The sequence below is a fragment of the Lissotriton vulgaris genome, chromosome 6, assembly GCF_964263255.1.
Source record: "Lissotriton vulgaris chromosome 6, aLisVul1.2, whole genome shotgun sequence".
NCBI lineage: Eukaryota > Metazoa > Chordata > Amphibia > Caudata > Salamandridae > Lissotriton > Lissotriton vulgaris.
Window position 1 is genome coordinate 1,001,958,407 of NC_141694.1, and position 14,018 is coordinate 1,001,972,424.

The window sequence follows — 14,018 nt, forward strand, 5'->3', positions numbered from 1 at the left end:
TGCATGGGCCTAGTCTTTCTGTGGGGTGTCTTGAATTTAAACATCATGGAGGGCATGGATGGCTTGGGATTGTGCTGATGTTTCTGTGATTTTCGTTTTTTTGGGCTGTTGTTGTGGCCTTTTCACCAGGGGTAGTGAGTGGTGCATGGGCCTAGTCTTTCTGTGGGGTGTCTTGAATTTAAACATCATGGAGGGCATGGATGGCATGGGATTGTGCTGATTTTTCTGTGTTTTTCGATTTTTTGGGGTGTTCATGGGGACGGGCCATGTGGGTGGGGGCCATTTTGAGTGCTGCTACAGGCAGGCCCTGGCCATGTGCTGGGAGGCATGGGGGCATTTTGAATGCAGGCAGTGTTCTTAGGTCTGCAATCACTTTTGCCTAGCTTTCAACCTTTATGCCCAGGGGTAGTGAGTGGTGCATGGGCCTAGTCTTTCTGTGGGGTGTCTTGAATTTAAACATCATGGAGGGCCTGGATGGCTTGGGATTGTGCTGATTTTTCTGTGATTTTCGTTTTTTTGGGCTGGTGTGGCCTTTTCACCAGGGGTAGTCAGTGGTGCATGGGCCTAGTCTTTCTGTGGGATGTCTTGAATTTAAACATCATGGAGGGCATGGATGGCTTGGGATTGTGCTGATTTTTCTGTGATTTTCGTTTTTTTGGGCTGTTGTTGTGGCCTTTTCACCAGGGGCAGTGAGTGGTGCATGGGCCTAGTCTTTCTGTGGGGTGTCTTGAATGAAAACATCATGGAGGGCATGGATGGCATGGGATTGTGCTGATTTTTCTGTGTTTTTCAATTCTTTGGGGTGTTCATGGGGACAGGCCATGTGGGTGGGGGCCATTTTGAGTGCTGCTTCAGGCAGGCCCTGGCCATGTGCTGGGAGGCAGGGGGCCATTTTGAATGCAGGCAGTGTTCTTAGGTCTGCAACCATTTTGCCTAGCTTTCAACCTTTATGCCCAGGGGTAGTGAGTGGTGCATGGGCCTAGTCTTTCTGTGGGGTGTCTTGAATTTAAACATCATGGAGGGCCTGGATGGCTTGGGATTGTGCTGATTTTTCTGTGATTTTTGTTTTTTTGGGCTGTTGTTGTGGCCTTTTCACCAGGGGTAGTGAGTGGTGCATGGGCCTAGTCTTTCTGTGGGTTGTCTTGAATTTAAACATCATGGAGGGCCTGGATGGCTTGGGATTGTGCTGATTTTTCTGTGATTTTCCTTTTTTTTGGGCTGTTGTTGTGGCCTTTTCACCAGGGGTAGTGAGTGGTGCATGGACTGAGTCTTTCTGTGGGGTGTCTTGAATTTAAACATCATGGAGGGCATGGATGGCTTGGGATTGTGCTGATTTTTCTGTGTTTTTCGATTTTATGGGGTGTTCATGGGGACAGGCCATGTGGTTGGGGGCCATTTTGAGTGCTGCTACAGGCAAGCCCTGGCCATGTGCTGGGAGGCAGGGGGCCATTTTGAATGCAGGCAGTGTTCTTAGGTCTGCAACCATTTTGCCTAGCTTTCAACCTTTATGCCCAGGGGTAGTGAGTGGTGCATGGGCCTAGTCTTTCTGTGGGGTGTTTTGAATTTAAACATCATGGAGGGCCTGGATGGCTTGGGATTGTGCTGATTTTTCTGTGATTTTCCTTTTTTTGGGGCTGTTGTTGTGGCCTTTTCACCAGGGGTAGTGAGTGGTGCATGGACTGAGTCTTTCTGTGGGGTGTCTTGAATTTAAACATCATGGAGGGCATGGATGGCTTGGGATTGTGCTGATTTTTCTGTGTTTTTCGATTTTATGGGGTGTTCATGGGGACAGGCCATGTGGGTGGGGGCCATTTTGAGTGCTGCTACAGGCAAGCCCTGGCCATGTGCTGGGAGGCAGGGGGCCATTTTGAATGCAGGCAGTGTTCTTAGGTCTGCAACCATTTTGCCTAGCTTTCAACCTTTATGCCCAGGGGTAGTGAGTGGTGCATGGGCCTAGTCTTTCTGTGGGGTGTTTTGAATTTAAACATCATGGAGGGCCTGGATGGCTTGGGATTGTGCTGATTTTTCTGTGATTTTCGTTTTTTTGGGGTGTATAACTGAACTTATGTTCCTCTGTCTTCCATTGCTTTTAGGTGCACAAGACTCAAGAGAACCACCAGTGCCAGGAAGAAGTCCTGCAGCGGTGTGTGTGTGCAGCATAACGTCACGCGACGTCACGTCTGGCCACAGACAACTCTGCAACTCGTGCAACTGCGGCCTGCTGTTCTGACCTGCTCTGAAGAAGATGGCCCCAAAAAAAGTTCCCCGTAGCTCCTCTAGCAAGAAAGTTGCCAGTAAGGAGCAGAGGAAGCAAGTTACCAAGGAGACTGGTGTGCCGCCCGCCACATTTTCTGGGAGTAAAAATAAAAGTACGCCTGCAGCAGCAGCGGGATCTGCTGGGGACCAAGCTGGGAGCAGCACCCCCGCTCCATTGGGCTCAGTGCCACCACCACCACCACGCCAACTTAAATCCAAGCCCTTGAGTGCTGCAGAGGCACTTAGTCTAGTTGTTCAATCACCATTGACCAGTGATGTTGGCTCATTGCAAGAAAGTAGCAGCAATGTCCCTCAATCAACACAGGTTGTTGTAACTCATCTGACGAGTGTTGAACAACCACAGCCGCAACAACAACCACATGTGCAAGTACAAGCCCAAGTACAAGTGGAAGGAGAGGCAGCGCAAGGAGATGTGCAAGCAGAGGTGCATGGAGGGTCACAAGTGCCCAGAATAGTTGTTCCTCCTGAAGTAGGGGCACATCAGGAAATCGACAATCAAGGCGAGGTATCATTTGAGGAAGCCACTCCTCCTGATGATCATTCATTGTCTTCCACACCCCTAGCAAGGAAGAGATCAAGGGTGGTGTCTACATCTTCTTCAAGCACACCTCCTTCTGATGATATGGATCAAAATTGGGAACCAGCACCACTGCCGTCTGAGAGTGAGGCACACCATGATCTGACAAAGGTAGTTAAGCGTAAAAGGAAGCTCGTCCAAAGTCTCATACTTATGGAGTGTGGTGAGACTCAACAAGAAGTGGCGGATACTGCTGCTGATGAAGACTCTCACGATGACGCAGTCATCATAGGCTTCACTCCAGCCTCAGCGGGCATGCAGCAAACAGACATTTTGACCCTAGCCAGAGAAGCTGCTGAGCGTGATGATGATGTTGTCGACGAGGAGGCAATGGAAACACCACAATCATTGGAGTTAACTAGTACACCAACACCTACCGCTTCCATATTTCTTCCTCGCCAGAAGGGACCTCCATCCACCTCGACCTCAATTAGTGGTGGTGAAAGTGCACAACGTAGTAAAGTTCGGCAATCCACATCCTCCACTTCATCTGGCATTAGCAGCATGACCACCACCAGTATCGCCGCCTCCTCCGGCCCCCACAGACAATTCAAGTCCCCAGTTTGGGACTTCTTTAGTGTTTGCCCAAAAAGGGAAAACTTTGCCATTTGTAGCATTTGTAAGCATGCAGTTAGTCGTGGTAAGTTTGGTACCAACTATGGTACCGGAGGCCAGAGAGGTCATCTTAGGAGACAGCACGCTGTCCAATGGTTTGCGCACCTAAAGGAGATCAAGGAAGCCCGAATTGCAAGTCAAGAAAACGTTGATGTTTCATCTGATGATGACGAGGAGGAAGAAGACATGTCAAACACTTCACTTACACCCAGTACCCCTGTCAGCAGCACACCCCATGTGAGCCACACTAAGAGTGTGGGAGAGAGTGAGACACCAATGCGAAAAAGTTCATCAGCGAACATAACTGGGTCAAAGAAATCATCATCATCATCCCGTAAATGCTTGGTCCAGGGAAACATTAGAAACATGCTTTTTTCAGACGTGCCATATGAACGCAACTACCCACTGACGCGTCTGTATAACACTAAGCTGGATAAAATGCTAGCTCTGGACCTTCTCCCTTTTTCTTTTGTAGAAGGGGTTGGTTTTCTAGAATTAGTGGCAGCGCTCTGCCCTAAATGGAAGGTTCCTAGCCGGTTCTATTTTGCCAGAGTTGCGGTTCCAGCAATACATGAAGATGTGCTGGACGTGATTGGGGCAGCTTTGCAGAAGAATGCTGTTCACACTATACATCTGACAACAGACATGTGGACCAGTGGCGCAGGCGCTGATTACATGTGCATCACTGCACACTGGGTCTCTTTTTCAGGGGTTAAAGCAAAGCTAAACGCAGGTGTTGACCCGGACCAAGTTTTTAAAGCTGCTCGGAAACATGCAACACTAGCCATGTTTAGCTTGGAGAAACGTCACACAGCAGAAAACATTTTGAATGAGTTTAACACAAAGGTCTTTCACTGGCTGTCCCCAAAAAAACGCCAGATTGGTTATGTTTCCACGGATAATGGCGCCAATGTAGTTAAGGCCATTGAGCTGGGTGAGTATTTCAGAGTGCCGTGTTTGGCGCACTGTATAAACCTGGTTGTTAAAAAATTCTAGAGTGATGAAGACAGTCCAGCGTGCGAGTTAGTGGCCACCTGCCGAAGAATGTGCAACCATTTCAGCCATTCTTTTAAGGCCTGGAGGCATCTGAGGAGCCTGCTACATGAACGTCGAATGCCAGTGAAAGGACTCATCCAGGAGGTGACAACACGTTGGAACTCAACCTTCTACATGCTTGAGCGTCTGTATGAGCAGTATACGGTACTCGATCACTATTTCTTAACAGTGGGTACAGCTCAGAAGGACCTGAGGCTAGATGCGGCGCAATGGAACCTAGTTAAAAGCCTGACAGACATGCTTCGTCCTTTTGAGGTCTTCACGCGTTCAGTCAGCAAGGAGGACTGTAATTTGGGAAAAGCTATCCCATTGTTGCACATGCTGGAGCACCAACTGAAGGCGGTGTCTTCTATGTTTGAAAAAGATGAAGAAAAGAAAGATGCTTTTCTTTTGGCGGAGAAATTATTAGAGCGCCTACTTGGTGATGAACGTCTTAAAATGATCCACTCAGAACAGCATTACATTTGTGCTACTATTCTGGATCCACGCTACAAAAAGGCGCTGGCAGGCCAAGCATCCTTTCCTTTTGGTGATCAAGATGTTACAAAGTACAAACGTTGGCTAGCCTTGTCAGCCAAGAGGTTTGAAAGAGAACGGCAGCAAATTGAAGGAAAAGGCAGTTTATCAGCATCAGCAGGCCATCCCAAGTCAAAAGAATCCACTTCTGCACCTGTGGCTGTGGCACAAGTGACCTCTCAGCCGTTAAAGACACCGGCAACCGGATCATCTGCACCAGACACAACAGTAACATTGGATGCAGAAGAGGATTGGCTAACTCGGCTTGGGTTTGGTTCTCAAAAGGTCACAGCAAAAAGTAAGCAAAGTGGAGGAACCTTGGAGGACCTTGAGTCGATGGTGCAGGACTATCTGCATGACTCAACAGAGGTCTATGTTAATGCTGACCCATTGGCGTATTGGCATGGGAAAAAAGAATTGTGGGCACAGCTCTCCAACCTGGCTATAAACTACTTGTCTTCCCCACACGCAAGCGTGTCTTCTGAACGTGTTTTCAGTGCTGCTGGTGGCATTGTAACTTCCAAACGGAGCTGCCTCTCGCCCAAAAATGTGGAGAGGTTAACAATGATCAAGATGAATCAGCACCTCATACCACCAGATTACAAAGTACAAGAAAGCACGCCGGATGAAGACGAGGTGGAGAGCAACGTAGATGAAGGAATTTATTCTCTGTTAGGTGACACTGACCTCACCCTGCCTGAATTCGCAGAGTATGATGACAAAGCCTTATTCTTATTCACTGACACTGAGCCCTGAAAATGAGACAATGAATCAATAACTTTCTTTTTCGTCCTTATTCCCTTTTATTCCTGTGTGTCTGTCTTTCTTTGTTGTGCACAGTTAATATAATTCAAACTTTAATCACCTAATCACAAAAACAAGCCCATCAGAAGAACTGTCTTCACTTGTTTGCTTATTGATTTGAAGGTGCCGCAGTCTGCATTCCTCAGGTTCACAAGTTCACAAGAACATGCTCCTCTATCCTCCTCCTCCAGACTCCTATTTCCCTCAAAGCAGAGGGCTGGATTACGCCCAATGAAGAAAGACTCTGCACTTGTGGAGGTGTTCTACTTCTTTGCGGGTGAGTTGACGGCTCTGGGGCCATTGCTGGGAAGTTCTAATACCGGATAAAAGTGGTTTGGACCAAATCGGAGGCGAATATTTTTTGCGTTTTTGCTGACTTGCTTGCCTTTCAGGTGCTGTTTGGGGGGGTTCCGGGTGTTTGTGGGTGAGTTTTGGGGTCTGGGAGCACTGCTGGGACAGTCTAATTTTGATTGCATTTGCTTTTCAGGAAATCCGTGGTGGAAAACGGGAGTTATGACCTAGCTGCACAGCGCGTTTGGACCGAAGGCCGAGAAATATTGTAAGTATGAGATTTTCCTTTTTGGCTGTTTGAGGGTGTTGTGTTTTTTTGCGGGTGGGTTGGCGGGTCTTGGGGCATTGCTGGGAAGGTCTAATACCGGATAGAAGTGGTTTGTACAAAATCCATGCAGAAATTTTGTTTTGCTATTTCTGACATTTTGCTCAATGTAGCGTTTTCGGGGGCCTGTTTGGGGGACTTCCTGGTGTTTGTGGGAGGGTTTCGGGGTCTGGGAGCACTGCTGGCTATGGATACTTTAGATTGCAAGAGGTTTGAAGCAAATCCATGGTGGCAGAGGGGAGTTAGGGCCTAGCTGCAGAGCACGCGCGGAGTGATTTGGGAAATTGCCAAAAAAATGACTAAGTCCCCATTTTTGTACTTTTGCTTTTTGGCTGTTTGGGGGTCTTCTACTAGTTTTCGCCGGGGTTGACGGCTCTGGGGCCATTGCTGGGAAGCTCTAATACCGGATAAAAGTGGTTTGGACCAAATCGGAGGCGAACATTTTTTTGCGTTTTTGCTGACTTGCTTGCCTTTCAGGTGCTGAATGGGGGGGGGTCCGGGTGTTTGTGGGTGAGTTTTGGGGGTCTGGGAGCAATGCTGGGACAGTCTAATTTTGATTGCATTTGCTTTTCAGGAAATCCGTGGTGGAAAACGGGAGTTATGACCTAGCTGCACAGCGCGTTTAGACCGAAGGCCGAGAAATATTGTAAGTATGAGATTTTCCTTTTTGGCTGTTTGGGGGTGTTGTGCTTTTTTGCGGGTGGGTTGGCGGGTCTTGGGGCATTGCTGGGAAGGTCTATTACCGGATAGAAGTGGTTTGTACAAAATCCATGCAGATTTTTTTTTGTTGCTATTTATGACATTTTGCTCAATGTAGCGTTTTCGGGGGCCTGTTTGGGGGCTTCCTGGTGTTTGTGGGTGGGTGTTGGGGTCTGGGAGCACTGCTGGCTATGGATACTTTAGATTGCAAGAGGTTTGAAGCAAATCCATGGTGGCAGAGGGGAGTTAGGACCTAGCTGCAGAGCACGCACGGAGTGATTTTGGAAATTGCCAAAAAAATGACTGAGTCCCCATATTTGTACTTTTGCTTTTTGGCTGTTTGGGGGTCTTCTACTAGTTTTCGCCTGGGTTGACGGCTATGGGGCCATTGCTGGGAAGCTCTATTACCGGATAAAAGTGGTTTGGACCAAATCGGAGGCGAATTTTTTTTTGCGTTTTTGCTGACTTGCTTGCCTTTCAGGTGCTGTTTGGACGGGTTCCGGGTGTTTGTGGGTGAGTTTGGGGGTCTGGGAGCACTGCTGGGACAGTCTAATTTTGATTGCATTTGCTTTTCAGGAAATCCGTGGTGGAAAACGGGAGTTATGACCTAGCTGCACAGCGCGTTTGGACCGAAGGCCGAGAAATATTGTAAGTATGAGATTTTCCTTTTTGGCTGTTTGGGGGTGTTGTGCTTTTTTGCGGGTGGGTTGGCGGGTCTTGGGGCATTGCTGGGAAGGTCTATTACCGGATAGAAGTGGTTTGTACAAAATCCATAAGGAAAAGCCTTTTGGCACTTTTTGTAACTTAGGGTTCGTTAGGGTTAGCCCTAGCAGCAGGATTGCATGTGTTTCGGGGTGTTCTAGATTTTTGCAACTGAGTTCTGGGGTTCTTAGAGCACTCGTGGGAATGTGTAATTTTGGTTGCAAGTCATTTGAAGAAAATCCATGGTGGGAAAGGGGGGATTTGGCATAGTTAAAGAAAGCCTTTGCCACTATTCTTAACTTAGGGCTCGTTAGGGTTAGCAGTATTTCTATTGCATGTGTTTGGGTGGGGGGATTTTTGAGTCTTGGAGCGATGCTGGCTATGGATACTTTTGCTTGCTTGCAAGTGGTTTGAATACAATCCACGGTGGGTAAGGGGGTATTTGGGCCTACTTTTACTTTCAAAGTACGTTTTGTCACCAGTTTTCTGCTAGGCCTCGTTTTTTGAGATCTGATTGGGGGTCTTCTACATTTTTGCGACTGGCTTTAGTAAGGGTCTGGCTGGGAGTACTGCTGGGAAGGTCTAATTTTGTTATAAAACACAGTTTACAGTACACCTAGCTTGAGGGGAAAGATTTGCTAAATTAATTTGCCCATACTTATTTATCCTTCAAAAGGAGACTCAGACAGAGTACGCACTTTCAAAAATATTTTACTGTCTATTAGGAAACTCAAAGTGTGACTTTGTGCACTACACAGAGTACATACCGTATATTTATTTATCAGTGGTGTTGTAATATCACTTCCTGTTTTTCATTCAATAATTACAGGCCAGGTTTCAGTCTGTGCAATGGGGAAAAAAGGATGGAGTCAGGCTTCACATTAGCGAGCCGCAATTCAGCATCAGCCAGGCAGGCAGTGGACAGGGTGTCTTCTGGTCACCAACATTGATGGACGAAGCGTCAGCTGGAATGGAGGAGTGCCGCTAATAAGAGGAATTGTTTGCTGCATGCAACTTACTTAACAAATTCAACAGGACAACTACAACAACATACAGATACAGTATCCATTGTTTTCTTCTATGAGTGTGACTGCATTTCTTGGATCTCTCTCTGCTTCTAAATTGATCCCTACAGCCATTCTATAGGTTTTACTTCGGCTATTTTTTAAACCTAATTTAATGTAAGTGTTTCTCTGAGTGCAGAGATAGGCAAGTGAAAACGCCGCAGCCCTGTACTGTCGCATTCTGTCATTCACGGTTGTCGAAAGTACTACTTACTTTTCAGTAACAATGCATGCAGTAGTGCATGCACTTCCATTTTTGTCACTTAAAAGATTTATGGTTAGCTTTGTACCCAAAGATTTCTTTATCTTCAATTATTGTTTGTCCATGCTGTACTTTGTTTTTTCTTCTCTCAACAAAACCTACCCAAAAAGAAACCCCCATTCCCATCCATTTTCCAAACCCTAACCCTCTTCCCCCTGGCTGTGTGGTTTTGATTGATGTGTGACTAAATGACATCAATAATTCTGCACACTTGCTGGGGAGGATAAGGTCATAGCAACAGGCTGGTGAAGGAATCCGAGGATATATTCTAGACTTACTCAGCTTCAGTACTATTTCTTGTAGTAGTAGCCAATGTCAAAAAAATTCAACGCAAGTACTAGTTATACTTTCAATACTTTACCATTTGTTAGGCTACATTGTGGCACTGTTCTAGTGTACTGTCACCTGCTATATTCTCTATCGTACCGTTCTAATGCTACGGTAAGGACAACAAGGTTTCATTTTCTTTTTTTTCAGATGCTGCAGCTGCCACTGTGTAACACCACTAGTACCAACGCAATGATGACATTTCATCCGCCCAGGATTGCCATATCGCCATTTGACGTGCAGCCAGCCCTGTGCCTAGCCCTATTTCCAAACACAAATTACAGGTAAGATAAGCGTTTGGGGGGAGGAAGTATAATGGAGTATTAGGAGAGACGAGAGACTGACACTAGTACTTGTAAAGTCCTAGGACTATTGAATTCACTTACTCTGTGAGAGGCACTTAGTTTTGAAAACATTTGGGCAATTAATTACACAACTTGAATCAAGATGCAACTTAAGTGTCACCAAAACAAAGTTACTGTTAAACCCCCACCCACCAGCCTCAAAAGCAGTAAAAAAAACACGTATGCTAAGATAGAGTTTAAAGTATATTTATATCCCTGACAAAAATAATCTCCCACAAGACCCAACCCACCCCCACTCCCTAACCCCAATGAATGTCCGTGAAAAGTCCAAAAAAGTGAAAAAACCCAACTCCCAATTCCCACCCCCCAGAAGTCTTTAAAAAAGGGGCAAGGTACAGTCTCCTCCTACTGCTGGCTGAGGCTGTTGAATTTATGGGCCAGGTCGGAATTCTCCTTGCGGAGGGTCTCTAGCAGGGTTTTGGTGTTGAGCAGTCCTGCTCGAGGTAGGAAACCCTCAGGGAAAGGAGGTGCATACGTTTCTTCCAACTGCTGTGGGGGGCAGCTGATTTCTTCGCTCGGCGGTGGTGGGTGGCTGCGGTACCCCGGCTCCGTACCGCTGGAGACCTGCGCCGTCTGGGTGACCCAGGGAGTGCGGAGGAGGATGCAGCAGTCCCTGTAGATGTAGTGGTAGACTGCGTGTCCCTCTCCTCCTGGGCCACCAGCCGCCGATATTCAGCGACAGTGGCCTCCAGCCTCCGTTGCCGGGCCCGTGTAGCCAGCTCCTTCCGGCTTGGTTTGGAAGGAGCATCTATATGAAGAAAGAAAGACATAGTCTGTAACCAATGCTCTTTAAGATTAACAAAAAATGATTCAGCAGAAAGTTGTGTCACAGTAGAGCTAGCAACTTGCAAGTGCAGTACATAACTATTGTGGCCAGTATCTATCTAACCTCCCACTTCTTCACCCTTGCTCTAACATTAGTGGGAGTTTAAGGAATCAATTCTACGAGCACTATGGACTCACTCCATTAGAGTCGACTATGACAGTACACCCGTCTTATTCTTCTTCTTCTCACTTGTTTAGCAAAATTGGTACGTTAACTTCTGCAAGCCGGCATCATGCCAGCGCAGTCAACTTGCACCAGAGGAAAACAGACGCCCGCCATGATGAGTGAGACAGACTTGCGTTACTGTACCAGTCCAGTACATACAGGTGGTGATGCTGTTACTTTTCTATTACGGGTGGCACTGAGAATACACTGTTACAAGGGCTACTGCTTAATTAATTTAAGTTTCACCCTACAGTGCCAATGAATACTAGAAAAGGAAAATGAAGAAGATAAATAATCTGATTATCTATCACTGCACATGGTATGTATTTACTTACATATGGGATGACTTTAGGTGCTTTGCTTTTTATTGAGTGAACAGTGATACATCCACACATGAATGACCGAGTTCTACTAAACTTATTAACAGAGGTAGTGAGTGGCCATCGTAATAGCCGGATATATGCTGTGCTTGCAATACAAACTACTGCTACTATGCATGGTAGTATTCGGACAAAATTACAACTTCTTTTCCTTGCCTTTCCTACACTGGGACGGACGTACGGGTGCGGTGTTACATGCTCTTCAAAGTAACACTTAGTTCATCCAGTGACCGTCTACTCTCTAGATACACATATGCTATCTAAGAGTCAGATAGTACCATGATCCAGGCATCCATCCATTCAAACTATGGGGCAGATTAGGATTGCGGATTTCCCGCATCCTCCGGGCCGGCGGAATCCACCGCCGGCCCGGAGGATGCGCGAAATCCGCAGCAGACTGAAAAAGACCCCCCGCCAGATTAGGATGGCTGGGGGATCGTTTTTCAGTCCGCAGCTTTTCCGACGCGGTCGCCTCCCGTCCGCGGCGGAAAAGCACTAACATGGCTGGCGGTGTCTATCAGACACCGCCAGCCATATTAGGATGTCTGGAGGAACACATGCCTTTACACGGCGGCATTTCCGACGTGCAAAGGCATACGGATTTTTGTTTTGGGCCCTTTGCAGGCCCCCAGAGGTAAAGGGGGGTTGGGGGGTGCACATGGGGGGTACCTATGGTACCCCCCTGCATTTGCCTGCACAAAGCGGCAGGCACCACGTGGTGCCTGCCGCTTTGTGCATGCAAATGCACAACTTACATTTTTATCATTGCGGCGGGTGCTGCTTCAAGCAGCTCCCGCCGCAATGATAAAAATACAGGGTGTGACCGCCAGGGTGGCGGTCACATCCTAATTACCACGGAGGGACCGCCACTGCACCTGCGGACGGTCCCTCCTACTCTATGGTGGCGGACGGACTCAGGTCCGTCCGCCATCATAATAGGCCCCTAAATGTCAATCATTCTTCTTCATGTCTCTCATCTGGACAAACCTTACGTTTTCTCACGGGGAGCAGCACACTATGCAGTCTGCAATCTCAATAAGTAAGGAATATAAGAGCTTACCACTGCCCGCCACTACCGTGCAACCCGCACTGCAGTTTGGTCCGGCTCCGGCACTTGCACCGCCTCCTCCCCAGAGCTTTCCTCCTCCACCTCCGCGCTGGGCCCAGCACCAGATGATCCACCTACAAAGTACATTTAAGAATGTTAGATGTCATAGACATACACCACTCACTAGCATTTTGTCTAGGAATGAAGAAATGTGAATACAGAAACCAATCTAATAATTTGTGACTGTCTACTCTAAAGTAAAATTTTCCAGTGAAGGGTCTGGTCTTGCTGCACTTTTTGGCACAACTGATGAATGCTTGCTTTTTAACACGCACCATTTTTCTCATAACAGACAGAAGCTTCACTTCTAAGAAAAAATCATCATCATCACCACTAGGACAGAGGGGCCAACGATTCATCACCAAAAAGAAAAATTAAAGTTCAAACCAGGTGAGGGCTCGGCTCGCCCACAATAAACGTGTGAAATAAATCACTATTAGCACTTTTCCATTTTTAATCAACCGTTTCTGTTTTATGACAGCTTGATTTTAATAAATATTTTTACTTTTAATAAAGCTTTAAAACTTAAATAGACTCTGTGGTTTTTGGTCATGAGTGAATGAGCAAAAGGTTTTGCAATTTGCAAGCATGAGCCCGTGCCTCTGACACTTCTGGACTCTGACTCCGTACTCTTGTCCTGCATTGGATAATAATCATCATTGGGGATCAATCATCAATGAATTCGGGAGCTAAATGACTCTGCCACACTATCTAGTCAGTAAGGAGATTGGGGGTTCTTCAAAGTCTGATATCACTGGGGTATGTGGAAAGTCTACCTGCTCCTATTATAATTGATAAACAATGCACTATTTAGTGTCCATAGTTCTGTTTGTGCAGATTTGTCCCTGCAACAGTAGTAGAATGGATTGTCCTCCTATCCAAACCAAAAGTAAAGTAGTATCTTATTCATTCTTGGTGGTCATTCACCTTTTTATTGTTGGCAATTGTCAAAGCATAAACATTTAGAAGACTTGAAAATACATTATGGACAATCCCAGAGGACTGCACTCAGTGCATAGAGCTATTGCTGACTAGAATGGGAGTCCAATGGAATTGCCAAATGTGCAATCTTACTTAGCTACACAGACAGACTAATAAGAATAATCTAGTAATACCACAGGGAGTCATAGTCGAGGCAGGATAAGAATTTAGATACAGTCTACAAGAAGATCAAAGACAATTTAGAAAAAATCTAATGAGGAACGCTAGGAAAAAATAGGTACTCTATATTAAAATTAAAACTTACCGGGGCCAGCAAAGGAGCCCTCGCCTGACCGATCCTGTTCAGCAGCAGCAGCAGCCTCCTCCAATGCCCTCTTGCCCCTGGGGGGAGCTGATGTACAACATGAAAGAAAGAAAGACCAGAAAACATGGATGAGATTTGTCAACCAAATCAAACATTTCAAAAGAACAATAACAAAATATTTTGGCGAAATAGCAAATAGACAACTATTCCACGGGATATATTGACCGATCTCATGTGGTCTACTACGTTATTAGTATTGCTTGATTTGCGGACCGTCGACTTGGAAAGTTCTTATGTAACTCACTAAACAAAGTACTAAAAAGGTTTGCCTAGGACTGGCAGGCAGCAGTCCGCAGCACGCGAAGTGACAGACAAAGTCCATCTTGATTGCAGATCAGCGACAACGCTAAAGT

General features: G+C 46.4%; 2 protein-coding genes across 5 annotated transcripts in view; both read left to right on the forward strand.

Moving 5' to 3' along the window:
* Positions 1–14,018, forward strand: part of LOC147708329 (FERM domain-containing protein 6-like) — a 649,337-nt gene that overhangs the window by 123,222 nt on the left and 512,097 nt on the right. The window lies entirely within an intron of this gene.
* LOC147708330 (uncharacterized) overlaps positions 2,246–14,018 on the forward strand; it is a 68,830-nt gene continuing 57,057 nt past the window's right edge. Inside the window, exon 1 of the mRNA XM_086925106.1 lies at positions 2,246–4,202. Within this exon, the coding sequence (XP_086781232.1) occupies positions 2,246–4,202 (1,957 nt within the window). The remainder of the gene's footprint in view (positions 4,203–14,018) is intronic.